This window comes from Phasianus colchicus, chromosome 28 (assembly GCF_987193195.1).
Source record: "Phasianus colchicus chromosome 28, bPhaCol1.hap1.1, whole genome shotgun sequence".
Lineage (NCBI taxonomy): Eukaryota > Metazoa > Chordata > Aves > Galliformes > Phasianidae > Phasianus > Phasianus colchicus.
This window is the reverse complement of record NC_143463.1, coordinates 3,733,434-3,761,310: the sequence shown is the minus strand read 5'-3', so window position 1 is coordinate 3,761,310 and position 27,877 is coordinate 3,733,434. Positions and strand designations below refer to the sequence as shown.

Genomic DNA, 27,877 nt, shown 5'->3' with positions numbered 1-27,877 from the left:
AAAAAAAAAAAAAAAGAAACCTGAAGTTTTGAATTAAAGCTGAAGACATTTTTAAAACCCTGTAGTTTGAACCAGTGACATTTTCTTTATTTGTGCTGATGGGTTAGAGAAAGGAAAATATTTAAAAACTGCAGTCCAAACACCCACAGCTTTGCCTTCAGAAGCCATCTCCCCCACCCCCCAAAAAAAAATGTTGTTAGGTTTTTCTTCCATCAAGTATGTGATTGTCACAAGTTCAGAAGTCTGGGATCCCTGGGTCCTGCTGGTGCCAGGCATCCTGTGTGGGCAGAATTCCCTGATTGCCAGCACACGCTAGCGCCTGTAGGGGTGGAATCCTTGCACGTTATGGTTCTGTCCTCGTCCAAAACCACTTCCTCCTGCAGGTGGACCACTGGATGGCTGCACCGAGGGGCCTCCGTAGGGAGGGGGCTGCTGGCTGGGATCAGAGAAACCTTGTCCAAAACCACTCAAGTCTTGTCCATACCCTGGGGAGAAGGGGAAAAAGGCAGCAGAGTAAGCTTCCGTATTGTTCACACAGAAACAGCAGCAGAGGTGCAAATTAAAAACCTGATGCTGTTCCCTTCTCCCCATGCAGTGCCTGGAACACAGACACCTCGATCTAACTTCAGAGACACAGCTGCTTTCAGTTCCTGGAGTGTTCTACCTTATGATACAGACTAGCTAGGTTAAAAGCAGAACTGAACAGGTATGTAGAAATGGCAGGTTTTGCTTTTGAGGTCATCTTACCCAGGCTAGCAGCTAAAGCTGTCACATTACTGCTGCTCAGACACATGAAGCAGCCTGCTGGTAGGCTGTCATCCTGGAGGGATTTGTGGTTTTGGCCAGCACTGCCAGGTGCAGCAGAGCTGAAGATGCAGCAAGGAAGTCTTTCTGGTACCTCAGCTTTATAACAGAACCAAAGCATTAGAACTGACACACTTCCCCTAAAACTCAGAGGTCAGCCTGTTGGCTGTTTTAAATTCATATCTGTTTTAAATTCAAAAACAACAAAGTTCCACTTTAAAGCCTGACCCCCCCCCCCCCCAGTGCTGCTGCAGATGGTGGGGAACACTTCTAACTCAGCTAAAGGTAAGTAACAATAAGTGAATAACTCCACAGCCCTTCTCTCACACATCCCCAAAGGCAGTGACCACAGCAGAGTTCAGTTAGCTTTAAACCTGACAGCAGTGTTAATCCAGCACACTGCAAGTTAACATTCACTCTGTCCTTCCTCAGCCCCCTGCTCTGCAGCAGCATCCACACCAAAGGAAAGATTCAGACCTGGCAGAATTTGGGGATGGGCAGAAAGGGTGAAGATGAAAGAACTGCTGGAATTCTTGCTGCTAATATGAGAAGCAAAAAGATGCAAATTAAGAACACTGAGAAATGAAGAAATGTAATAAAAGTTTCCTTAATTAAATACAACTCTTAATCATAACAGCAGCATCAGTGTAAGCCTCTGCTATAAAAGAGGGTATTAAGAACCCTAATTACTCAGTGTATTTCTGCAGTTCTGCCTCTCCCTGTGCAGGCTTAAAGCAGGTTTAACTCTCTTAATCCAAAACAAAGTCTCTTAGCATGTCTTCAGCATTTCAATTTCAAGCTCTGCCTGTCTCTCAGGACTTGCTACCACTAATGAGACTTAAAACATGTCTACCACAAGGCTTCTATTAACTCAAAATGCTAATCCAGTCTGTTTTTTTTTTTTTTCCTTCCTCCACACAAAGATAAGCAGACTACCAAAAATACCATTGTTTGCCAAGGGGTGAGGCTCAGAAAGAATCTCACTATCCAGTGCAGTGCTACAGCATTCAGGGTGAGAAAACCACAGCTCTCTATTTGTTTATCACAAAGGCACAGCACAGAGCTAACAGCCAGGCATTTTAGTACATATTGTCCTTTCTCACTTCCTCTGTTCCTGCTGCAGCTCTCAGCTTGCAGCAGAAGCTCGCAGCGAAACACTCAGCTCACCTGCCCTTTCAGAAGGCTCTGCTTTCTAAATGAGCTGTGCCACCCATTATGGTTTTAATCTCTTGCTTATGAAAGCTGAGCTCAGTTTGGTTATAAAGGATAAAGCCTCGTCAGTGCAGCAGCTTGGGAAGTGGTCAGCAGCATCACTTATCACCACTTAGGTCACGAGTTCTTACTTCAGCCAGCTAATGAACACAGAACTGTTTTGTCCCTACTTGCACAAGGAAACATTTGAGCAATATTGTTCCCCCCACCCGCTCAGAAGAGACCCTGCAAGAAACACAAGTTAATTTCCCCGAGGCAGATACATCAACAGCATGGGTTGTAAATAGGAACCACCTACCTATGTCTCTCACTGCTCAGCCTGACCATAAGAGTGAAAACAAAGTATTGGCGCGTAGCCTGAAGGGTCTTGAGAATAGGAACCCAGCCCTAGTAAGAAATGAGGAGAGCAGGGTGACGAACCCCAAGGCAGCCCTGCACAGAGATCATTCTGCAGGGTGAGGGAGGCACACCCAAATTAGTGTTTAATTTACCAGTGTTTACATTCATCCCAGCTGTAAACATAGCAGCATTTAAGATGTTGTCATGCTGGGACAAATCTGAAAATGCCACAATGATTAGGTAACTCAGTGCCTCCTTAAAGCCCATAAGCCTTATGCATTAATGTAAATACATGCAGATCAGCCAGACTGCCCACTGTACAGCAATGCTGCTAACTAATTTGCAAACACATCGAGACCTGAAGCTTCTGTAAAAAAATTCAGAAGATATTACACAGCTTTATGAACAGGTGGATGATTCTGTTGTACAACAGCACAGGAAATACCTCTGCCTCTGCTAGTTGTGCTCCTAACAGACTTCAGGCTGGAAAACTTCCTAGAATACACAAGAGGCAAGTGGTACTGCACACCCAATAGAGGAACCTGCCCAATTTTCCATCATGTTGGAATACAGATTGTTCCCAGACCTCCAAAACATCACCAATAATGGCACCCCACTGAACAGAAATTAAACATGCCTTTGTATTTTATTTAGCATGGTCTACCCCCATTCAAAAGCAATCTGCAAAGAGGCTGTAGCAAGACCAAAAAAACCCACTTCCTCTTGAGTCACAAGGACAAAGCTTTCTATGACAGCAACTGTGCTTGTTACAAACTTTTCAAGCTCAGCAACAAGAGAATATCTGCTTGCTGTACCAGTGCACCTGGAAAGCTAATCCTCCTTTGGGGACAGTAATCTTAATCCACAGGCCTACTGCAAAAAGTCAACCTGAGAAGTGTAAAATGACCAACTACAATGCCTTCAGTAAAACGTCTGTGCCACAGATAGGTCTTAGGGACAACGCTGCTCAGAGGTGGGACTGAGTGGAAAAGCAGTATGAGAAGTCTCATTTCCACAGACAGGGACACTTCAATCAGGAGCACAAATGCTTGTCTTTTTATGTTTGATAATACAATCTGACTGTCTGAAAATACGTTCTATCAGCATCTTTATCAGCTACCCCCAACAGTTACTTGCAGAGCACAAATAATGGTCTAAGCATTATGTGCTCCTGACAGAACCACAACTCCTGACAGACAGGAGAGGGACAAGGATGGGAGTAAAAAGCACACAGCCTGGATTTTAATACCCTTGCCTCTCGATACTACTCTTATTCAAGTCTTTCTCCAACCTCTCAAAGTCAGTTAAACAAAACAGCTGACTACAAGCTGCATGAAGCTATTAGAGAAAAGTCTTAACTACAGATTCAAGCTCAGTGTAAATCAGGGACGTATCCTATCAGTGCACACATCTCTGAAGACCACTTTGCAGGACACACACAATGGCCAGAGCTGGTTAAGAGAACTCCTGCTGGCTGGAAAACCAGATGGTTTAAGGACCACTTGAGAGCTGGCAGCTGGCACATCCACCCTTGAGAGAAGTGCTGTCAGTGTTAGCAAACAGTTTCTCAATGCTGACAATCTACCCAAGTAGAAAAGAAAAATCAGGAAGGGGAAGGAGAAGGATCGAGCTGAGTTCGTTTCACATGCAGTTACTTACCAAATTGACTGTAAGGGAATTCTGGCTGAGCAGTTGGGGGTTTGCTCATGTCCTGAGTTGCCTGAGATGGCGGTGGTGGTGGAGGAAAAGCTAGTGGTGCTGCCCCTGGAGTGGCAGGTGGAGGGGGTACTCCAGGTGGGGCAAACTGGTCAGGTGGAGGAGGAGGGGCACCATAACCAAAAGCTGAAACACGAGCAGAGTGCAATATATGTGATGACAGGTAAACACCACTCTGACTTCTCACACGGCTTTGGAGTATAATACAGTTGTTTTTTCCTCCCTCTAAATACTTGCAAGTCTACTATTAAAGTAAAAATGTTTGCTAAGTGTAGCTGGACATGCAGTAATTCACTCCCATCTCAGGCCACCGCTGTAGCTAAAAGGTCCCAGCAACTTACCTTCTAACACAAAAAGTCTCACCCCAAAGGAAGACTACAGCCACATCATCAACCAGCAGAGAGAATGTAACAAAACAGGACCTGACAACAAATTCTGTATGCTTGCGTGCACATGCAAGGATACAAGGAGGAAACTTACTCAAGATCTTAGGAGGGGAAAAAAAAACCCAAACAAGTGGTTTCTTCATTGGAGAATAAGGCACTGTGGGTAGCCATGTGGTATTCTCCATCATTTTTAAACCAAGTTTGTGACTGGGCTTCTCAAGAGGTGGCCTGAGGGCACAAATGCTCTAATCCTATTTACATTTCCAATGTCACTTGTGACCTTAATTCCTTAAGCTTCTCTAGAAATCCCAGCCTGTGTCCAGCCCACACCACTGTGCAATAATCTCTTCAGTTTTCTCACAGACATTGTAATAGGGGTATGCAATAAACCTCAATCTGTTTAGCAACACAGCTTTAAACAGGAGAATGTAAACTATTACATCACCAAAAAAAAGTAACCAAACTAACTGACAAAGACTTATGGTTGATTATAGCCCAAAATACACAATCTAGGCAAAAAAAAACCCAAACATCTAAGCACAGTTTTTAAGATGTCCAGAGAAAGATGAGCAAAAATTTGAGACTGAATTTGGTGCTCAGGCAGCTGCAGGGCACTTACTAAATGGTGGAGGGGTGCCGTAGCCCTGTGGGAATCCTTGTGGAGGTGGAAATCCTCCTGGAGGTGTAGAAACAATATATGAGGCAAACGGAGGAGGTGGTGGGGGAGCTCCTCTTCCTGGAGGAGGTGGTCCATATCCACCTGGAAAATGAAAAAGAAACGAGGAGATGAAGTGGATCAACAGGGAAAAGCTGCTGTTTGAGTCAGCATTCTGTAGATGGGGGGGGGGTGAAGCTGTTGGATCAATTTCAGATACAGCCTCAGCCCTCCTTGAATTCTTACTGTGGGCAATACTAGCACTCCTCCTCCAAGTATCTCTACCATAAATAATTGCATTTTAGAATTTAGTAATTCTTTGATACCAAATTAACGTGGTTGGCAACATCAGGATGCACGTCAGCTCCCATTACTGGTTTGTTACAAACATACTGTCTTCTCTTTCGTTCCTTCAGGTCAAATTAAACCAAGCTTTTAAACGTGCAGGCTGTTAAATATTACAGAAATCCACAAATCGCCGTGGGTTCTTAAAGAAACCACACCCCCAACTCAGGATTCTTCTGTTAAGATCAGACCCATGTAATGTACTTACCAATTGCCTGTCCAGCTGGCACCCACATCCCTAAAACAAAGCAGAAGAAGCAATTTACTGCAGCTGTATACTATGAAAAAGGACACATTCAGAGAAAGCTAATCTTGCTCTAGGCTCTGGAATAGACTGGATATCCTCCCAGCGTCCCTTATGGATCTATATTTTATGGGCCAAGAAAAATTCAAAAGGCTCTGAATCATTCAGCAAATAATGGAGAAACACCCAGCAGCCTTCGAGCTCAAATCAGATGGAAAGCTCAAGAGCTGCAAGCACACCAAGAATCCGTACCAGTGTAAAAACCCAAACACTGAGAATCACAGCAGACTGCACATCCAAAGTATATTTAATACATTTTCAGCTTCATCCTATTTATTCTTCAAGTTTTTGAACCATAAAAACACCATCTTCCCCATTCGCTGCAGCATTTAGAAAGATAAATGCAATTATGTTTTACACTAATCTTTCCAGTAGATCAGATATAATTTTCCCTACAAATAACCACATTGAAACTAATCTAGTTTCTCAATTTGTGCAGTTGCAGATTAGCACATCTGTGCAGAACGTCAAAGCCTCAGCTGCAGCTTTCAAGTTAATAAGCACCATGGGGAAACAGGCAATCCTTCCACTGAGGTATCATCTATTGTAGCAATAGATGAAGCACTGTTACTTCCTTTAACCCCCCAGGTGAAAATTTCTCATATATCAGAGAAAGCAAGATCTGTTCTGTCAAATGCAACTCAATTATACCACTGCATTTCTCCCTAAGTTATCAAAACTGTCTTTGGATGAACTCAGCATATTTATCCCATCTTCAAAATCTTGAGGGGGTTACAGCCATCAAAAACCAAAACACATGGCTGCTCCTCTCAGCCCTCAAGGGTTCAAGCTAAATCAAGACCATTATAAGCAGTAAGTGCTCTCTTGCACCACTGCTAGCCCCAGAGCTGCTTGTTATTTTTCTAGGCTACATTAAGCAATAAAACCCAGAGACAAGGCCATCTGTTTTTCTCTTATCCCTTTCAAATTTTACTTCTAACTTCCTCTGGAACTGCCTCATCCTTGAAAACCTGGATTTCAACTGAGTTTTCATCTGAGTCTCAGGCAGGTCACATTCCCACAGCTGGAGCTGCTCAGCTTCCTCAGCACCTTCTCCACATTAACACAAAGCACACTGATCTGACTTCAGGACAGGTGGAACCAAACAGAACAGGCAAAGGGCTGCCTGGAACACGGTGGGCTCTGCACAGCCCACTGCCTTCTGTCCTACCCTGCAAGGTGTTTGGGGAAGAAGAAGAAGAAAAAAGGACTGACACACAGAGCTTCTGCTCTGCTATTGACAATCCAGCACAGAAATAACATCGATAAAGCTGGAAATTCTGACACATGCCAGATATACCAGATTACCAGAAGGCTTTAAAGACAAGATTCTCTCCCAGCAGCCATCCTGAGACGGTTAAGGAAGTACCTTGAGGGCCATAACCTTGTTGCCAGGTCGGAGGGGGCTGACCTGCCCAGCCATTGGCAGCGCTTGGCATGATCCTGCTTCCCCACTGACTGGCACCGGGTGGCCCTGGAGTTTGGCTTTTGCTATCACGAGGTTCTGCACGTTTCACCTCCACCTAAACAAACAGAGTTGCCATTTAGGAGAGATGGTGCAGGTTAGGATACCCCCCTTCCCTTCACACACACCCTTAATTACACTTAAGACTACACTTAGCATCTTACGACTTATGTCTAAGTACTTAATTATTAAACTTAAGGCCAGTAATTTAAAATGTTTCTCAGGTACAATATACGTGATGGTAAGACAATTTAAGTCCTACTGTCGAGGTATTTCAAGCAAAACACATCCTACAAATCATTTATGTTTCATCGTTGTACAATATTCATTTGCTTTAACCTTAAAACAGCAGTACCCTCTTACAACGACTCTTCACTTATAAAGGCATCGTGTTTTCAACTATTCAGAGGCTACTTGAACATTTAAGACAGAAGTTAGAAGGTGGAATTTTCAGGAAAAAAAACAACTTGGAGTAAAGAGTGCACTCTGAAAAAGGGTACTAATGCTTTAACCATTGCAAGTGTTTGGGGTTCATTTCAAAGTTACAGTTTAAACCCACCCCGTCTAACTACAATTTCAGTTCTGCTCATACCTGAGAAACACACGTTTGGTTTTGGTTTCTTTTTTTTTTCTTTTTTCTTTTTTCTTTTTTTTTTTCTTTTTTCTTTTTTTTTTTTTTTAAACTTAAGAATTTATTTAAATGTCTAATGGAAGATAAAGACTTACCTTCCCCAGGCTAACGCTTAAAGAATCTCAATTAACTCAAACAATGTCAGAGGGAATGGATGTGATAAGAGAATCTTACATTACATCTAACAAAAAAGTAAACAAACATGCAAGTAATAAAAATGGACAGTTGAGTCAATAAGAAGCAAATCTTCATACTGTGTTAAGTCAGTGACAAAAGCCCTCCTGTTCTTAAAATTAGCAAGCCACAGTGCTTAACTTATTTTATTCAAAGATAAAGTGTCCTAGTGTTCCATAAGTGCATCTGACCTACTTAAAATAAGCTGCACATTCAACATAAACCTCTCTCTCTCAAAAAAAATCCAGTTTCTGATTTAATGAAACCCTCTCAGCACTCATGCATGCTGAATTAAAGCCTTTTTTTTTTTTAATATATTTTTTTTTTATGATTAATTTTAATGGGTGCCAGAGTACAAAGGAAATAAATCTCAATCATCAATGGGCCTGAGTAGTATGGAAAATAAAGTATTCAGAATTCTTCCTGCCATGTCTTAAAAACCATTTATGTCAGAGAACAAACAGGAAATAGGCACAAGGCAAGGACAAAGCCCCCACCCCCAGCCCCCCCGGTGCCCCAGGGACATCACACATGACAGTAACCAAATCTCTGTCAGCTGAAGGCCCTTCCAGAGAGGAACCAAGGGAATTTTTCAAAGGGCTCAAATTAATGAGTCTTAACACATTTGCCCTGAGGGAATTCAGTTATTGCTTACAAAAGCAGAGTCCTTCTTGCAATTTTAATCTTTTTTTTTCTTCTTTTTTTTCCCTTTCAACAACATATGGATTCATTTCAGCAATACCTTTTTAATTACCAGAAAGAGGGAGATAGTGTTTTTTAAAGCAGGCATTATTAGTCAATGAAGGGAAGGGAGTATCTGCTGCTCCTTTATCTACATGGGAGAATTCCATTAATTTTTCAGTGCTCATTTGAAAGCAGAGAACTGCCAAACTGAGGACTGAAAAAAAATCTTTATACAACATTCTGAAGCTAAAATTTGCCTGCTTAAAGTTACACCACGAAGTAAGGCATTCCCACTGGCTGCATCATTTATGTCACCGAAAGGAAAAATATGCAAAAAACGGATTATTTGACTTTCAGAAAGAAACAGTTTGAGAAACAAAGGAGAAATCTGAATGAGCAATGATTACGTCCTGCAAACTGGCAGTGCAGACTCTGGAAGGCTCACGCAGGGCTCTCCTTCCCTTCCTGCAGGCGGCAGCAGATGAAGTGCCCTTTGTTCTGTGCTCACAGCCTGCTGCTGTGCTGTCACCTCTCACTGCAGTGCAAGGCAAGATCAGAGGATGTGTGATGTCCATACACGTACCTGCAGACATCAGCTCAGTGCTTCTGCTCCCACGTGGGAGTGCTGGGCCTCTCACTGGAGGAGAAGGCCAGCAATCAAGAACACGGACCAGTGCTCTTCGTTACACAAGCACACTTCTTTCCTTGCTTACTTTCCTTGCTTAATTGCATTAATTAGATCTGCCCACCTCTAAAACCGAAACAAGTTCACAGGAATAAAAAGCACCGTGCACTGCAAAATTAAGCAGGTAAAGTTCCACTGATGTGCAATATGTTCCCAGCTAGCTAGATAATATTTATGAAATAGCAGCATATAGAAAGGCTTTGGAAGACAATGCCAAATTTCTGAAAGTAATCTAAGGTGAATGACCCTATCCTTGGGTGTCCTTGAAACATCTTCATTTTAAGGTCAGCAGTTCTAACGTTTCCTTTAAAAACTGTGGATACAGAGAAAAGCTGCGAGGACTTGAATCTTACTGAGATGTCTCAGGGTTAAATTCCCTTTCAGAAGCTATGATTTTCCCTATATAAAAAACCTGGGTACCCTGCAACAATTTGCTTTGCTTTTTCATTTTCTTTTTCCCCACAAGTACAAGCATGCTCCTTGCTGAGTGACTTCAAAGCAGGCATAAAAGATCCCTCCCTATCAAACATCCATTTGCTGACAACACAGTATGAAGATGAAACAACCAGAGGTCACTTAACTGCATTGTGATTAAATACTATATAGAGTACGTGGGTTTGTACCAAAGTTTCACAGTAAGTGACCCAATTTATTAAAAAACCAATCCTTCATGATGTTTTGTGTGGTTCTTTTTGTTTGGGTTGGGTTTTTTTTTGGGGGGGGGGGGGGCTTGTTTTTTAGTTTAAGATTACAGGTAGTTGTGCTCACATCACACCATCTCAAAATTGGAGAATCAAATACACATCTGAAGGAGTGGTATCTTAAACCAAGCCTTGAACAACTCAGATTTCATTGGGATTCTGGTTTTCCAATAGATGAAAACAACTGACTTCTACCCTCGCTCCCAGGAAGCAAAGCAGTGCTTTAGCAGTACTCAGCAGTCCAACCCAGTGTAAGGGACATCCAGCCAGCACACCCCTCCAGGTCTGTAGCACAAGGCCTTACCCAACATGTTCAAAGAAAATAAACAAAAAAAACCACCACCAAGACCCCCCCCATCAGCCCAGTTCTCAGGCTTTCAGGATCTATGCCCTTCTGAGGGCTAAGCCACACACCAACTGCCTCTCTCAGCTGCTTAAGCAAACTCAGACTTTCCCCACCTTCATGGATAAAGCCTTGAATTTGGACTTGCACGCTCCCCCATCTAGCTGAATCCTTAACTAGAGTTCTGCTCACCAGTGAAATTGCTAGTTGCCCAAGACTTGGTTCTTTCTTAAGGTAAAATAAAACTACAACTACACACTTTTTTGCCCATGATGTCGTGAAAATGCATGTTGACAGCCTGGTCCACTGATTGTTCGTCCTCGAAAGTAATAAATCCAAAACCTAGCCAACGACGAAGAGTGAATCAAGGTAGCAGGGTGTTGTGACACAAAACAGGATGATGAACAGTATTAGGGGCGGACCAAGGGTTCAAGCAGGGGTTTCAGATAACCAAGACTTGTGTTAAATTTTCAACAAAAAAGAAAAGTCAAGTTTGAGAAAACTGCAATGGATATTTCTTGTAGCAAGGCAATTAATGCCTCAGCTTGCTTTCACACATGCAAATTACAAATTAAGCTAACTTCTGAACTTGGTTTTATTCCTAACCTACCTATGAGGAAATGGAAAAAAAAAGTGCTAGTATAGTCATAAGTGTAACTGTGCCACAAGAGTTAGAATGAAGTGCTTGTGGGACAGAGAATTAGAAGTCAAGCAATTTGCCTCTCCTACCTCAGATTGAGACTAGAATCCCAGAAAAAAAAAAAAACTATTCTGCCCCTGCACCCCAAAGCTGCAAAGCCACTTCCTCCCATCCCTTATCCCACTCTTCCAGTTAGGAAATATTTTCAGTGGAAAATAAGAAAGTCATCTTTGAAATGTAGCTGTTAAAGCATGAAAAAAAAATTTTACCACTCCATGGATGAATGAAAAGCTTCAGAAACTAACAACCTAGATCAGAGGTTCTCAAGTTCTGTTTTCTGGTTTGTTTTTTTTCTTACCATATCTAAGAGAAAGCACTTAATAGACAAGACTCCTTCCAAACATGGCATCCCCTGATAACTAAAGCAGTGTTGCTTATACGGAATGTCATACTTGTTGTCATGTCTCAGTCTATTTTATTTCTTACATTTCCTGCTGCTTTGCTCTCGGATATCCATGCAGTATTTCTCAGTCCCTCTTTTTGCTCACAGCATTGCTGCTGACTGCTCCAGATCCCCAGGGGTGACTCGCTCCCTTTTATCTGACCATAACCCTTGATGTTGGCAGCTCAGCTGAATCCAGCAGCTACTTAAAAGGCCATAAGGGACAGTAAAACACGCAGGAAATGAGGCAAAAACCCAGGTCTGAATCGCTTTCTGAGGTTACACTTTGAGAACCGCTGCTCTCAGGTTGGAGCTGCTGACACTGCCGAGAGAGTGGCAAAATGGTGGTTAATCTCACAGAACACAGAGGCTGGTTCATGCCATCAACCACTCATGGCTGGTGTAACAACCAAATCCCAGGAAAGATAAGAACACATGCAGTACATAAATTGTGCCATTCTTTAGATTAGCTAAGGGTAGAGCAATAAAATTAGAAAGAAAAACGAGGTGCAGCATCAAAAGCATATGGAACATGGATGCATTTTTGCTTTTCTGAAACCCAAGATTTCCCCCTTGGTTTGCATTTTGCTTTGCAGCTAGTGCTGACAGCAGCCATATATTGCTCTAAAGCGTTAAACAGAGATACAGTATCTATAACAGTTAGTGTCTCTCTAAGCTTATCCAACTGGGTTGGGTAAGCCCAAAGAGGCCTATTGTAGAGAAAGTTTATATATATATATAAAAAAAATACACAAAGATACAGGCCAAAATAGAGTCCAGCAGGTCAAATTCTGCTGTCAGCAACAAGAGCAAAAGACATCACTTAAATAAAAGTAAAATAAAAGAACTTAGCATTTCCCACACACAAGAGACTGGCAGTATAAACGAAGTTTGGCTGAGCTGTGATGAAAGCAGCCTCGAAACGAGAGCAGCATTTCATCACAATATATTTGTCTGGGGTTAAAATCTGCATATCAGAGCCAAAAGAAAAGTAGTTGTATTTAAATCACACGTTTGGTATTGCTGCCTTCATTTTGAAAGGCATGAGAAAGAGAAGTGATGGGTACTGTCTATATAGGCAGGTTGCTCTCTTAGCTTCATTCTGAGAAGGCTGAAGGAGAGGAATAGATTAGATGTGGGATGCAGCAGGATGAAGTCAGGAGAGAAAAAGGGGGGAAAAAAGAATTTTAGAAGGACCAAAGGTCATAAAATAAGGAACCACGAAGAAATCAGAATACAAAACATGGCAAAATTCCAATAACGTGGAATTTTATGGAGAGCAAGAGTGACAGAGTCGCTTCATTTTTCAAAGGCCAAGACATCATCGAAGATGAGAAAAAACTCTTTGCACTTAGCAGGAATCCAAGTGGACTACCAAACACAGCAACGAGGCTGTTCTGCAGCCAAGTGGAAGAGAAACACAGCAAGAACCTGTAAATTGCTTCGCAGTTGTTGGTTTAGCAGAGAATAGAAAGCATGAGAAGCAGGGACTGCAACAAAGGCACTATTTCATTTCAGACGTAACGAGGCTGGCTGTGCTTGTACTGGGGATTCTGCAAAGAATTCTGATGAGCACTGCTTGCAGAAGAGCTAACCAGGAGTGGTAGGGAATGCAAGGGAGCAGAGATTACTTGGATACCTGAAGACACACAACCAGCTCCTCAAGGGTATCACAGAGCTCTGACACTGAGAAGCTGGTTTCCAGCATTCCTCTGAGAGGCTGAAGGCAGAGGAGTGCTGTGAGGATTAGCAGCAGGGGGTAATTTGTCTGTCCTTCTACCAGCAGGCTAGAAAAATGGCCTGCAGGAAGGGATCTACTCAAAATGCAAGGATGGTAAATGGAAGGAAGGTAAAAGAATGATACAAGGAGACGATGGTAGCACAGTGGGCTTTTAAAAGTTTATATAGTGATTTAGGTCTCATGTTAAAAGGACAAGCACAGAGACTGAACAGCACTGTACAACAGAGTACAAATCAGAAAGAGAAAGCAAGAGGAAACGTGTTGTGGGATGCATGGTCAGGAGCCTCCAACACAAAGGAGGAGCTTTTCCCCAAGGGATTAACAAGGCCATTTCTGGAGTTAGTTACCACGCTACATAAAAGGAATTTAGGAGAACAAAAATGAAAGCCAAAGCAATGTGGTTCAAGAACACCATTTTAAGAAGCCCGATGAATTAAAGAGAAAGTATTCTGCACACGGTATGGTGACAGATAGGTTTTCAGATCTGCCATTTCTGCTTTGAGCCACAGCCTCTTCAACGATCCAGAAGCCTCCTAGTAGTTTTTATTTATTTAAGTATAGCTCTAAGCAGAGAAGCCATTAATGCAGACCAGGATCAATCTAGGCCAGGCATGGTTTAATACCTTTTGCTCAGAGGCAGCAAGGCTGGGATAAAAATCACAGAGATAGATGATACAACAGCTGCTGAAATAGTTCAAAACTTCAGCCACAAGTTACACCCTGCTGCCCCTATCTTGGTCTCTGCTGCTTCCTCTATTTAACACTAGATGCTCTAAAGCATATTAATGGATGAATTTATGCTCTGCTTAAATAGAAGTCATCTGTTGAAAGAAGATTGAGATAGCTAAGGCAGGAAAACAAACAGAAAACACAAATATATTGAAACTTCGTTTACACTCCAATAAAAGACAAAGCCCGTCCCTCCTCTGACTGTGGAACTGGCCTGTACCTCTGTGATAAATTATCACCTAGAGAGAAGAAATCTAAAGAGATATCGTTAATCACAGTCAAACAATTCACAGAGAAAAGGAAAAAAAGAACTTACTTAACATTACCATATTTTACTATGAAACACTTAAATATGTCACTAAGGATGTATGTCTAAATTAAAAATAAAACTAAGACTTAACAGCTTAATAAATACAAAGTGAAGAATATATTTCTTAATAATGAGTCAGAGGAGAAATGAAAGTTCAGATGGCAAACTATTCTCCAGCATGTACAACATGCTACTAGGTGGTTAAGTGCAACTAAGCTTCACTGATTGGAAATATTGCCTCTCGAGAGTCAAAACAGACAACAGATGCAATGGAAGGTGGATGACATGAAGACTGCTTCATATTTTGACCAAATCTTACCAACGTGATTAAAACAGTCTGACAAAACTTTGTTTCTGTTATTAAAAAAATGCAGTCCAGCACACAGGGCCATATATTCCAATCAAAAAAATATACTTGGAAAGTGTTTTATGTAGTTTAAGAACTGCTTTGCTTGAATTTTAAGTGAAGCCATTTAAGTGAAGCACGTAATGGATGGATGATGTCCCAAAATCATGTTCAGAAGCACTCTGAACCAAAGCACCCCCATGCAGTTACACACCAACAAACCCTTTGTGTGGAATGGGAGGAAGGTCTGATGACATTTCTTTTCCTCCTATAGCATCTTAAACCACAGCAGTGGCTCAAGAATCAAATTTCATTCAAACAAAAGCTAGCAAAAAAAAAAAAAAAAAACAACCCTCAGAAACTGAAAATGAACATGAAACATCTGATTTTAAATGCACAGATACCAACTAAAGCTGGAGATGAAGAGTCTACAATTAAAGCGATATTTGCCCAGTGAATTATTCTTTTTCCTGAGGCAACACAGAAAAAAAAAAATCTACCTTTTCTGATGGTATGAAATAGTTTGCCATCTGACTATAGCAGAGTATGAAGGAATTTCAAGGACAAACTAGATCAGCCTTTACCTCGGGGCCTCTGTTTCTCTGCGTCATAGATCATTACAACTTCAGTGACCTGGAAGAGAGAAGGGAAATTCTACTAACTGTGCTACCAGGGGAGCGTTACAGACAGTTACCATAGGCTGCTTTCCCACACTCTATCCACAAAGCACAATTAAATGCTTGATGTAGCCATCAATACCAGTCTGTCCCACCACAGCGCAAACAAATTGGGAATACTGCTCTTTATGGGAGCTTAAGAAAAGCCTGAATTCATCCGTTCTACAAACAAAAACAATCCTGCAGTATTTGGGCTTTCTGGGGTCTCATCACACTTAGGATGTTAATCTAGCATTAAGGTTGCTATGCTGTTTATAATCACAGCCTATAAAAAACCCCAAAGGTTTCTGATTTTCAGCACACCTCAGCATGGCTTCCCGAAAGATTATTTCTTCCATTTTAAAACGTTTTCACTCTCAACATAAAAAGAAGCTTTAGCTTCAAACATTGAAAAATGTGCACAGCTTCTCTGAACTACTTACTTGCCTATCAGTGTGCTGCAGAGCATCAGCTGTAAGGTGATGCTTTAAATAGCATCACAAAACCTCTCAGTTATGGATGCTCAGTGTTTGTGTATTTGAGTACAAAAATAAGAACTAGGAGCTGCTCAAACACTTCAAAGATATATTTTTTTTCAAAATAAGCATCAATATGAGCTACAATTTGAAACAAAAAGGCAATTCTTCCCAAAGCTGTAACCAAATAGTTGAAAGGAACTGCCCTTAAAGCTCTCAGATGCAGAAATGCAGACAATGAAGTGCACGTGATGTCACAGAACCACTGCTTCATCTCCAGGTCAATTTACCTTAGCATATTTTCAATTAAGATCTCCTTGTTAGCTTAAGACTGAGATCTAGAAAACACTTTCAAGTTCTTACACCACATACAGTCACTGGAACATATCCTACTGGACACCAACTGCTGACACTTATCCCCACTGGGACAATGGCACATGATGGTGGCACAGTTTTTTCCCCAGCCCATCCAGATCGCCTTCTTCACAGTCGTTTTATTTACCAAGCAGGTGCAATGGCTAACAATCAGATCCCACTTTTGTCTCTTCACTCTGTGGCCACAAACAGAAGAACATCTTCTCCAAGGACACCTCACTAAGAATGCTCCACTGACTGCCCAAATTCCCTGCTACTGTTTTTCTACTTACTTTTAAAGGCACGCTTGGCAGCTGTTGCCTTCTGGATTTGGAGGGCCGTAGCCCTGTATCTCCCAGGCCATCCCAAGGTCAGAATTGGAAAGCCAAAAGGCTGTGAGGAAGAGCCTTCAGAAGTGACGTGCAACAGCTGTGGAACAAACCCCTCCACTTTTGTGACAGGTCTAGTGCAGACTTCCACACTAGAAGGAGGGTTGTTGCCACTGCCTTTCGTGCTTTTTAAAAATGATCATCTTAAATCTTAAAATCTGATAAACAGCCACTTGAGAAAGAATCAATAAATCCTAAGAAAACGTAGAGAAAGGCAATTTCTGAAAAATCAGACCACACTAAATGCCACTCAGGGATGGCCAGTTTCCATTCACTGACACGATATGAAATTCAACTCAGGGAACTTTCGAGTATTCCAAAATTGTACAGCTGAGTTTAGTAATTGAGCTTAGCAATTTACCACCTTAAAAAGAAAGAGGCCACAGTAGTAGGAATAAATGGGAAAGTGAAACTAACTAGAAAATAGTCAGAAGTTACACTCATTTCGGTTAGAGGTTACAGACTGAATGACAACCTGATGCTTAACATGGGCAGCAGTTTCTCTCTGGAATGGATATTTCAGGGGCAGCAGAAGCCAGCTGATTGCAGACGCTGCTTTAAAAGAAGTGGTGTTAACAAAATAATGGCAGGAGGCTGCAAAATTCAATCGATCTGCCCACTTGAAGACAAGGATGTCACACATAAGCTCACTTGCCATTGCAAAACAAACAAAAAAAACACCAGCAAACTTTCACTGAACTCCAAGCTACCAATTGAAAAGAAATAATTACTCTCAAGTCATCTAAACTCGGGAACGTTTTCTCACTTTGCAAACAGAATAATGCATCAGGCAGACATGAACAAGAGGAGACAGGAGAAGCAAAGTAAGTTTCTTATGAGAGCAATCGATTTTGACAAATAGCAAGATACACTTCAAGATGATGAACGTTTAGTACACTGTATTGCAAAGTGCTTCAATATGTGCCTATAGCAGTTTGTCTAAATTAACCCAAAATTTGACAGCTTGATGAAATCTGAGAAAAGGCAGCGGAGAGAAAAAGCATCTTGCAACCAACAGATAACTGCCATCATGCTGGATGACTCACCACTCCGAATTTCTTGAAGTATTCCCTGAGCTCAGTCTCGCCACAGTTATGAGGAATCCCACCAACAAAAATTTTATTTGATTTATTGTTATCACTCCTGGATCCTTTCTGCTAAATCAAGGAGGAAAAAGAAATCCGTCAGAAGGACAACAAAGCTGTGACTTCTACCATCTCACACTGCAACACGACCACCTCCAGGCTTCCAGTCTGCTACACTCACTGAAGGGAAGCAGCTGCACGTTCTGAGCTCAGAAGTTCAGTACTGGCAGCTATAGCCCACTCTCTTCTTCAGAAAATGACAAACAGGGATTATATTTGAGGCCATTTACTCATTTTCTATAGGATCAGATCAGCCTGCAGGGTGTGAAGGGAGCTGGAAAGAAGCACCAGTCCTATGAGCACTCCTTCAGACACCTCTTTTGAGGTTAACGTGAGTCCTTCAAAAGGACTGCAAGGAGCTTAAAGGAAATTCCAAACCCACAAACCCAAACTTAACACAGCATTTGGTAACGACTGCAACAGATGTGGAGTCTGACCAGAAAACACTCTAAGTGTGTTTCACAAGGATTTACACTTGAGGTCTGCCTACAGACACTCTGTTTTAAAACAGAAGTGTGACCCACGTGAACTCAGCAGTGATGCACCACACATCTGTCCTTACCCATCCTTCCTTTGGCCGTGTCCTTTCAGGTTGCATCCCCCTGGGTGTACATGGCTTTGGATCAATCTGGAAGAGATTCCAGTTGGGTCAGATCTTAGTGTGTGGAATATCATTCGAAAATGTTATTTTTTATGGCAAGTGAACGCAGCACTGCTGACATCCAGCTCCTCAGATAAAAGCTATTGTCCATACGTTGCTTCTACAAACTGCCACAGATCACCCAGTTAAAGCTGGGTGTCTTAGCACCAGTAACTAAAGCCAACAACCAGGCAGCTTTGGTATCACCTTGTGTGCAATAAGACATCAGGATTTGGAACAGGCCTGCAAACAGCTTGGAAAAAACAGAGAACAACAACAAAAACAACAACAAAATGCTCAATAAAAGCCCCAAAACAAAACAAAGCCAACTTACATTTCGGCCATCTAACGTATGAGGTCTGCTGGCCAGCACTGTTCCCACACAGTTGGGATCTTTGAATTTGACAAATCCAAATCCTCGAGACTGGTTGGTTGTTTTGTCTTTCATTATTACACAGTCTACAACCTCTCCATACTGGGAGAAGTAGCTACGAAGAGTTTCTGTTAAAAAAAGGTATATATGAAACAGAACCAGATATTAACTTTACCAGGCTGTGTTCACAACTATGAGACACAGGGTAAGCAAGGAGCTGAACAAGTTCAGGCTTATCTCCTAACAATTAGACTTTACTCCCTCTACACAAAGAGCATATATTTCCATTCATGCAAAAGAAGAGTAATATCACAGTGAAGAAACATTAAAAAAAAAAGTTTTTAATCTTCTGAGTTGACAAAAACATCAAACACTTGTAGAACATTTAGAAAGCAAAACAGCAACGTACATCTATTTGAACTCTGTACAGAAAATGTTATCCATTAACAGAAAAGGGCAGCAGAATCTCAACCAGATTTTCCTACCAGGGCACTGCCTGTTAAAAAGCCATGTGCCTGTGCATGGCTTGGGAGGGTCTGTGCACAGAGCACTGGCTCAATGACTGTACAATACATAGCTTACCTTGTGTTGTACTCCAGTCCAGGCCACCCACAAACAGTTTTCTGCAATTGAAGCATACAGCATTTTAGGGTGCTACACAAAAGCAGCTTCACCTTATTTGACAGAATTCAGCTATTCTCAGTAGCACTGCTGGTACTGAGGCCCCCAGGACCCCACTGTTCTTCATCAGAAAGAATGATGCATTGCAACACCCACCTTCTGTTCACATAGAAATGAAGCATCCACTTTGCGTGCCACAAGCACAAACAGAGGTCGTAGTCTCATTGAAAGAATGTTTTATTCTTGTATGAAAATAGAAGACAAAATACAGGAAAGCCTACATTCCTCTGAACCCCTCACTTCCAGGTATTTGAGAAAACAGAGTTACTTTGAGGAACCATTGTGAAAGCAAAGAAGAAAAAAAAAAAACAACACAGAACATCACAGCTGCTCTTAGTGGGGAAGAAGGGAGTTCCACCAAGAAAAACTTCGTAGTTCAGAAGAATACATTCAAAGCATGACTGAAGTTACCTGGAAAGCGACCCAAGAACACCACTACAAGGCTGCTCTCCCTGCTGCACCCCAATGGGGGGATGTCAGACCCCACCGAGACCTCATGGGCTCTGTGTTACATCCCACAGAGCACAACAGCTGCTTTGGGGTCCTCAGAGCTCCAATTTAAGGATGAAAACAAAATCCAGAACTCCTGAGATAAAGCAAGCTGAGAGAAGACCAGACAGCCTCATTTCAACACCTAAGTCCATTAGTTACTTCAATCCCAGGCTAATGACCAAGAGGTGCACACAGTCCTGCATCAAGCCTTTGAAACTCAGTTCAAAGAACAGCTTGAGCTCTTCTACATCCATTTGCTACCTAATATTGAACAGTGCAAGATGAATGATAGCCTGAATAGGCCAAGAAATGTCTACCACATGAAAATACATCAACAACGCTGCTGCTGCAGCCCTTTGTAAAAAGAGGCATCACAGCAAAAGTAACACTGACTGAAGTTCACGTGTTTGATGTCACCACCCTATGAAAACAATGCCAGCAGCTGGAGTGAACACCAACTTAAAGACACCAACCAACCTGAGTTGCTCCTGCCCTGTGAGACACTGCAGCCAACTTGCACAGGACATACAGTCAAAGCCCAAGGGGAATCACAGCCCAAAGATCTGGGTGTACCTGCAATTCCCATCCTTGCTCTCCAGCTGCTAATTGGGTAAAAGAGAAAGCTGATGAATTTTCTCAGTTCTCTGATCTAAAAGCTTACGGTGGTCCTCAGGTCTCCCTACTGCTGGGTTTGCAGGGCACTGTGCTGTACAGAAAAGTCATATTGAAGACTAAAACAAAGCAGAAACCATCATTACTCCCTCACTCATCCGGAAGGGCGGGTCAGTCATTCTGTTCACCATCATCTTCTGGGTAAATGAAAGCAAAAGTAGAACTAACAAGTCTAAGATGGAAGGAGAGCCTGCAAGGCAAGCACTAAGCAGCAGAAGCATCGATGCAGTAATTAGCTGAGACACATTACAGTCACCGTGTTACAGATCTCTCCAAACACAACAGAAAAGCCATGGCTAAAAGCCCAAACTAAACCTCGTGCTTCAAACCAATCTGAACCAACCTCATGTTCTGCAAAGAGCACCCAGACCTGCATGGCTTCGTGTTGGAGCATGCTGAAGGACTTGGGTAAGCACAGAGACAAGCAGCAGGATGCTGGCCTGCCTGCTTTGCAGCTCTGTATCAGCTTCAGGGTGTGATGCAACCTCCATGCAAAATTATTCACTCTATAATTGAAGGTTAGTTCAAAACCACCTCTACATTTGGCCCTTTTCATTAAGAGGCACCAGTGCAAGACTTCTGTTAGCAGCTTTGTGAGCCTGCACAAGGCAATGGAGGACACCCTCCATTTCTCTACCAATCTTCAAGAACCACCATCTGCTTTTGTCTTCTACCTGCCCTCAGACATTTCCAAGCACAGCTGCAGCTTACAAGTGGAAAGTTGAGGTTCTCCCTCTTCCAAACACAGCTAAGAAAAGCTATTCTAGCAGCACTCAAACAGAACAACACCCCACAAAACCCCACACCTCCTTCTCACCTCTTTCCAGGAGCAGCCAACTGCAGTGGGACACAGCCACCCCTCGGCCAGGAGGGAGCAGCAGTGAAGTGACAGCTTGCAACAGAAGAAAGCAGCAGATTCTGTTCTCTGTGCTATGTCATCATAGCACGGCCCTTACGCAACAACCAGCAGCGAATAAAGCAGTGCTGGAGGAGCAGACACATGCTACACGTGGAATTAAGGGTGACTAAATCAGCGTTAAGTGGTACACAGAAGCCCAGCTCCACCCTCAGTCGCCAGCTGATAGGTGACATAAGCCTTGTCTCTCAATAAAAAAACCCTAGATTCCTGTAAAGCACATCAGAAGGGTCCTTTAATTCATACGGAAAATCAGGGAGCTGCCAACATGCAAAGTGCTGCAAAGACAGCAGCTATAGCTGCTCCTGCATTATAGTGGCACATCTGCTAACAGCACAAGCAGGACGTCTCCTCCATTAGCAGCCCTCTGAGAAAACAAGCCTTTCTGCTCTCGTGTCCCAGGATGACCAAATTCTTCTCACAGGCAGGAAAACCCAACCCCAGGCCACTGCTGGCAGAGGGCGTAGCGCTCACAGCATCAGCTCAGCAGCTCATCCAACACTGCTCAGCTTCCAGCCCATCTCCCTCAGCAGCCACCAGCACACAAGCACAAATCCACGTGCTCATTCTCATGAATGTGTATTTAGGGTCAGGTAAAGCCCTCTATGAAAACAACTCTGCTCCTTAGCAGTAAAGATAAAAGCTCTGATCCGATGCCACGCTCAGACCAAAGTTTGGAGGCAGCCCATGACTGCACAGATACATTTTCTTAGCCAAGCACATTTGGGTTTGGCTTTTTAAGCTACATTGGATTGCTTGCTGTACAAGATCAATCTATAAAAGATCAATTTAAAACACCAGCTGCATTCTGACACAACGCCAAGCTGTCTGCAGGAAGGAGGACTCCCCACAGTCCACGGTCATTGAAACCTTCCAATTCCATTATTAATTACTTGTAGTCATCTTACATACGTTTCAACAAACAAAAAAGCAGGGTTGTCTAAGGTCAACTGCAGCAGCTGTATGTAAATGGAGGGCTTCTATTTATATGCTTGCTATAGGATGCCAGGAGCGGGGCTACCCCGCCTGGTGACTCCAGGATGGGTTGGTTTGAAGACACTGAGCAATGCAAAGGAGTCAAGCACACAACTTCTTATCGCGTGGAAGGCCTTCACCTCAAGCTGCCTTTCAGAACAGAACTTCCTTTGCACAGCTGCAGGCAGATGACTACAACTGGGCTTTTCATCTTTCCAGCTTTTACATCTGAGCACTTCCAGAACCGAACCCACAAATATGGACGTCCCTCACACAACATGAGCTGTTTGCAGTGATGTGCTCTACCCCAAACCGTTACCTTGCTCCTCGTGTTTTTAAGACCACACCAATTAAGCGCACGCAGTAATTAAGCAGCTTGTCCCGCACCGGGGCAGCACAGAAATGAAGGCTCTTCTTCAGCTCCAGACCTTGTGATACTGCCCACACTGCACCCATCAGCAGATGTGGCACTGAGGAATGCTCAGTGGCAATGGGCAGAGGGCTGCACTCGATCTTAGCACTCTTCTCCAACCTTAATGCCTGTGGTTCTATGAGCGAAAGAGAGCCAAGAGGGTTTCTGGTGCAATCCCCAAGGAGGTTGTGGATGCCCCATCCCTGCAGGCATTCAAGGCCAGGCTGGATGTGGCTCTGGGCAGCCTGGGCTGCTGGTTGGCGACCCTGCACATAGCAGGGGGGTGGAACTGGATGAGCATTGTGCTCCTTTCCAATCCATTCTATGATTCTATTTCTAACGCTCAAAGCCCACAGGCTTCCAAGCAGCCCTCCTAACCTCCTTTTAGCAGTTGCCAACGCTCGGAGTCCGCAGCCTTTTCACTTAAACAGCTCTATTTGCATCTTCTTTCGGCTGCTCCCAGTTGCGATTTACATTCAAAGCCCGCACAGACTCCTCATTTCCTCCTGCAAGCTCCCAGCTCAACACGTGGAGCCCACAGAGCTCTCCGGGGCTCTCTGTACACGGGGACGTTTCCCTGGGGGGGGGGGGGGGCGATTTGCAGGGCGGGCGGTGACGATTCGTTGCGGATCCCTTTAGCACATGGCTGGGGGGGGGGTGCCGTTCTAACAGCCGGCTCGCGGCACCTCACGGCGAGCGCAGCGCCGAGCGGCTCGGAGAGCAACAGAACGGAAAGCCGTTCCGCCGCACCGCACGGCTAACTCAGATGCGAACGGCGTCCCGCGAAGGGAAGCTTTGATCCCATCCGAAGGAAGGAGCGGCGGCGGATGGAGCAGCGCAGGGCCGAAAGCCGGGGTGACCTTGGGCTGCACGGAGGGAACCCCGGGGCGGCAAACGGGGCCGGGGCGAACCCCGCCTCACCCAACGGGGCCGCGCGGCGGGGCGGAGCTCTCCCACACAACCCCCCCCCACCCCCTCTTCCCCCCCCCCCTCCCGGAGCCGCTCCGTTCCCCGCGGCCCAGCGCGGCCCAGCACCGCCCGCACGGCCGCTCACCCGATCTCGTCGGCGCCTCCCACGCTGTTCATGGCGGCTGTTCGGCGGGCCGCGGGGCCGCGCCCGGCTCTCCCCCCCGTTAACGGAAGGTCGCTGGGCCGTCGCTCGGCTTTATCACCAATTCTCGCTTTTCTTTCTCTCGGTTGATTCGCTCAGTTCTTTCTTCCGTCTCTTTTTCTTTCTTTCTTTCTTTCCCCCCCCACCCTCCCCCCCAACCCGAGCTGCGCAACGGCCGCCCCCCGGGCCCGGCCCCCCCCCCGCCGCCGCCCGCCGCGCGCTCGCGCTCCCTCAGCGCCGCCAACCGCCGCTGCGCGCGCACCTGCCCTCGCTACGGGGTCTCCGCGGCCGCGCCCAGGGAGGGGCGGAAGTGAGGCGGGGCAGAGCGGGATAGAGCGGCGGCGGCGCGCGGGGCATGACGGGAAGGGCGGTCCTCCCAGGGCACCACGTGCGCTGCCCATGCGGTGCGTTGGGGGGAGAGGGGGGTGGTGCGGGGTTTTATGGCGTTGCCCCGTGGGCCTGGTGCGTGGCTGCGGGCATCGCCGTGGCGTTTATACGTGGATCGATGCGCAGCGCAATGCCGGTACGCATCTCCAGTGCTCTGGTATTCAGCACAGCCCCCTTGCATGGCTGCAGTGCGACCCCAGCATACAGAGCAATTGCACTGCACGGTCCCATAGCGATCCCCCAGCGCGTTTTGCAGCACCAATGCATAGCTCCGGTGCTCACCGCGGCCCCGGTGTGTGGCCTCAGTGCGTGGCATGGCCCTGCTGTGCAGCCCTGCTGTGTGCTGCGCTCCTGCTGCGTGGCCTCGGTGCACAGCAGAGCCCCAGTGCATGTCCCAGTGCACAGCACAGCCACAGAGCGCAGCTGCAGCGCTGACTGCAACCCCAGTGCACTGTCCAATATGCAGAACAGCCCTGGTGCGTGGTCCCAGTATGTGGCATGGCCACAGTGCGTGGCTCCAACAGATAGAACAGCTCCAGTGCGTGGCTCCAGTGCCTGATGTAACACTGGTGCTTGGCTCCAGTGCATGGTGTAACCCTGATGCACAGCCCAGCACAGCGTGCTGCACAGCACAGTGCATAACCCCAACCCATGGCACAGCACAGGGCACAGCCCCAGAACTGAACCCTCCCTCTGTGGCCCCTCTAATGCATCAGCCCAGCCCAGCTTTAACCCACGGTGGTGCTGCAGCTGCACACAGCACAGAGTACAACGCACAATGCACGCTGCACAGTGCCACCCACACCCCAGCAGCTCTCCCCAAGCCCCCACACCTCTCATCCACCCCCCTGCACCCAGCCCCATGCATGCACCACCCCTCGATACCCTTTCACCCCAGAGGGGCCCCTGCAGGATGTGCACACTCAGCTCTTTCCCAGCCCTGGCTATTTAAAGCCGGACAGCACTGTGAGCCCTCTCCTCCCCCTGCATTGCGAGCCCTTGGACTTTCTCCCATAGCCATGAGCGCCCGCTCAGCCACAGCTCCCATCTTCACCGAGGGTGAGGACTGCAAGGCTGCATGGCGGGAGGCTACAGCTGCCTACAATGCCCCCGACACCCACCTGGAGATCCTGGGGAAGCCGGTGATGGAACGCTGGGAGACCCCCTATATGCATTCGCTGGCAACCGTGGCTGCCTCCAGGGGTAATGGGGACAGCGAGTGGCATTGGGGGGCATTGGTGGCCCGGGGGGGGGGGAGGGAATGGTGACACTTGTGCTGTTGTGTCAGTGGTGACGTATTCCTGAAAGGGGCAGAGGGGCGGGGGGGGGGGCTGCCACCTGCCTGCAGTGCTGGCACCGAACTGAGGGGTCACAGCTTTGCTACAGGTGGTTGTGCATTCCTATTGCAATGGGCTGGGAGTGAGGGGGAAGGCAAGGGATTATTTGGGGCTCGAGGGGCTTTGGAGGGGCCAAATGCCAGGGGAAGGCTCCCAGTGTTAACTCATTGCTGCCAGGTGGCCGTGTGCTGGAGGTGGGCTTTGGCATGGCCATTGCTGCCACCAAAGTGCAGGAGTTCAACATCGAGGAGCATTGGATCGTGGAATGCAACGACGGCGTGTTCCAGAGGCTGGAGGAGTGGGCACGGGTGCAGCCACACAAGGTCTGTGCTGTGTTGAGCTACGTTGGGCTGTGCCATGCCGTGCTGTGCTGTGCCATGCTGTGCTGTGCCATGCCATGCCGTGCTGTGCCATGCTGTGCCATGCCATGCTGTGCTGTGCTGTGCCATGCTGTGCTGTGCTGTGCTGTGCTGTGCCGTGCCATGCTGTGCCATGCTGTGCCATGCTGTGCTGTGCCGTGCCATGCTGTGCCATGCTGTGCTGTGCCATGCCATGCCATGCTGTGCCATGCTGTGCTGTGCCGTGCCATGCTGTGCCGTGCCATGCTGTGCCATGCTGTGCTGTGCCATGCCATGCTGTGCCATGCCATGCCATGCTGTGCCATGCTGTGCTGTGCCATGTTGTGCCATGTCGTGCTGTGCCGTGCTGTGCCATGCCATGCTGTGCCATGCTGTGCCGTGCTGTGCCATGCCATGCTGTGCCATGCAGTGCTGTGCTGTGCCATGCCATGCTGTGCCGTGCCAACCTGTGCCATGCCATGCTGTGCCATGCAATGCTGTGCTGTGCCATGCTGTGCCGTGCTGTGCTGTGCTGTGCTGTGCCATGCTGTGCCATGCTGTGCCATGCTGTGCCGTGCTGTGCCATGCAGTGCTGTGCTGTGCCATGCCATGCTGTGCCGTGCCAACCTGTGCCATGCCATGCTGTGCCATGCAATGCTGTGCTGTGCCATGCTGTGCTATTCTAGGTGTGGGGCTGAGCCCCCTCCTGTCCTGTTCCCCCCCACAGGTGGTGCCACTGAAGGGGCTGTGGGAGGATGTGGTGCCAACGCTGCCGGATGGGCACTTCTCTGGTAACACACCGGGGGGGTGCAGGCATTGACCCCTAGGAGTGGGAGAGGATGGGGGTCCAGAGGCATGGAGGAAAGGGGGAGCAAATATAAAGGGGACAAATCAGAACATGGCAGTGAAGGGGGAACCCCACGGTGCCACGGGGCCTCTCCCAGATGCCTGCTGCTTTCCCTGTGCAGGAATCCTATACGACACCTACCCACTGTCTGCACAGACCTGGCACACACACCAGTTTGCCTTCATCAAGGTAGGGCAGCAGGAGTGGGGTGGGAGGTGAGGAAGCTGGTGCCTCTGACCACCCCCCCCTCCCACCCCAATGCAGGACCATGCCTTCCGCCTGCTGCGGCCCGGGGGGGTCCTCACCTACTGCAACCTCACCTCGTGGGGGGAGCTGCTGAAGGGCAAATACAGCGACATAGAGAAGATGTTTGAGGTGAGCAGTTGGGGGTCCAGGAGCACGGACCCCTCCTGTGGGTACCTGCAGGGCTGAGAGCTTGGGGTGGGGGGGTGGAAGCATCACAGCCTCCCCCTGGCCCAGCAGCATCACAGATGGCTGAGACCACGGCTGGGTGGTTCCCTCCTGTTCTCTCTTGCAGGAGACTCAGGTGGCACAGCTGCTGGAAGCTGGCTTCAGGAGGGAGAACATCAGCACGGCAGTGATGGAGTTGGTGCCCCCCCGGGAGTGCCGCTATTACTCCTTCCCTCGGATGATCACCCCCCGTGTGGTGAAGCACTGAGCAAAGAGGTCCCTGCAGCTACAAACCCGCAGTGCAGCGTCGACCCAGAGGGGCTCACGCTGGCATTTACTCTAAAAACACAATTGTTTGTTAAACTGGGGGTCCGTTTCCATGCAGAAGCCAAACGTGCCAGGCCAGGTGGGAGGAATGGGAAAGATGGGGGCAGTTTGAGGCACGTTTCTTAGAACTGGATGAGTTTCCAGTGAAAGTTCCCTCATATTTTTGGCTAATGCCTGTTTTAATAAGCTCTGATTCTTACCACCTCACACAGCTCAATAGTGCATAAATGACGTCCCCCCTCTCTACCCAGAAGGGATAAAATCCATTAAATCAGACTGAAATACA

General features: G+C 46.1%; 2 protein-coding genes across 6 annotated transcripts; one reads left to right on the top strand and one right to left on the bottom strand.

Moving 5' to 3' along the window:
• Positions 1–62: 62 nt before the first annotated feature.
• DAZAP1 (DAZ associated protein 1) lies at positions 63–24,102 on the bottom strand. Of its 3 annotated transcripts, none has more exons than XM_031604168.2 (12): positions 23,888–24,102; positions 19,268–19,308; positions 18,647–18,813; positions 18,235–18,300; positions 17,574–17,684; positions 15,237–15,285; positions 10,704–10,786; positions 7,131–7,284; positions 5,666–5,695; positions 5,077–5,217; positions 4,015–4,197; positions 63–485 (listed from the first exon to the last, which is right to left on the bottom strand). In XM_031604168.2, exons 1-12 carry the CDS (start codon positions 23,917–23,919, stop codon positions 313–315), a joined length of 1,230 nt encoding a protein of 409 aa, XP_031460028.1. In that variant the 5' UTR covers positions 23,920–24,102; the 3' UTR covers positions 63–312. The 3 variants fall into 3 exon arrangements, with proteins under 3 accessions (XP_031460028.1, XP_031460029.1, XP_031460030.1); XM_031604169.2 differs by having other exon boundaries at positions 17,574–17,681; XM_031604170.2 differs by lacking the exons at positions 10,704–10,786; positions 18,235–18,300; positions 18,647–18,813; positions 19,268–19,308; positions 23,888–24,102 and having other exon boundaries at positions 17,574–17,685.
• Positions 23,488–27,877, top strand: GAMT (guanidinoacetate N-methyltransferase). Of its 3 annotated transcripts, none has more exons than XM_031604165.2 (7): positions 23,488–23,688; positions 25,349–25,534; positions 25,846–25,991; positions 26,734–26,797; positions 26,975–27,042; positions 27,118–27,228; positions 27,392–27,877. In XM_031604165.2, the coding sequence occupies exons 1-7, from the start codon at positions 23,661–23,663 to the stop codon at positions 27,530–27,532; spliced, it is 744 nt and encodes a 247-aa protein (XP_031460025.2). In that variant the 5' UTR covers positions 23,488–23,660; the 3' UTR covers positions 27,533–27,877. The 3 variants fall into 3 exon arrangements, with proteins under 3 accessions (XP_031460025.2, XP_089982132.1, XP_031460024.2); XM_090126006.1 differs by lacking the exon at positions 23,488–23,688 and adding an exon at positions 24,176–24,348; XM_031604164.2 differs by lacking the exon at positions 23,488–23,688 and having other exon boundaries at positions 24,355–25,534.

Coding starts and splice junctions, on each gene's coding strand:
- GAMT (XM_031604164.2), top strand. CDS start 24,646: ATGGCCCTGCTGTGCAGCCCTGCTGTGTGCTGCGCTCCTGCTGCGTGG. Junction 27,043..27,117: donor ACCAGTTTGCCTTCATCAAG/GTAGGGCAGCAG, acceptor ACCCCAATGCAG/GACCATGCCTTCCGCCTGCT. Junction 27,229..27,391: donor ACATAGAGAAGATGTTTGAG/GTGAGCAGTTGG, acceptor TCTCTCTTGCAG/GAGACTCAGGTGGCACAGCT.
- DAZAP1 (XM_031604168.2), bottom strand. CDS start 23,919: ATGAACAGCGTGGGAGGCGCCGACGAGATCGG. Junction 19,309..23,887: donor GGAGGCGCCGACGAGATCGG/GTGAGCGGCCGT, acceptor CTTCAATTGCAG/AAAACTGTTTGTGGGTGGCC. Junction 15,286..17,573: donor ACTTCAAGAAATTCGGAGTG/GTGAGTCATCCA, acceptor TCTCTCTTCCAG/GTCACTGAAGTTGTAATGAT.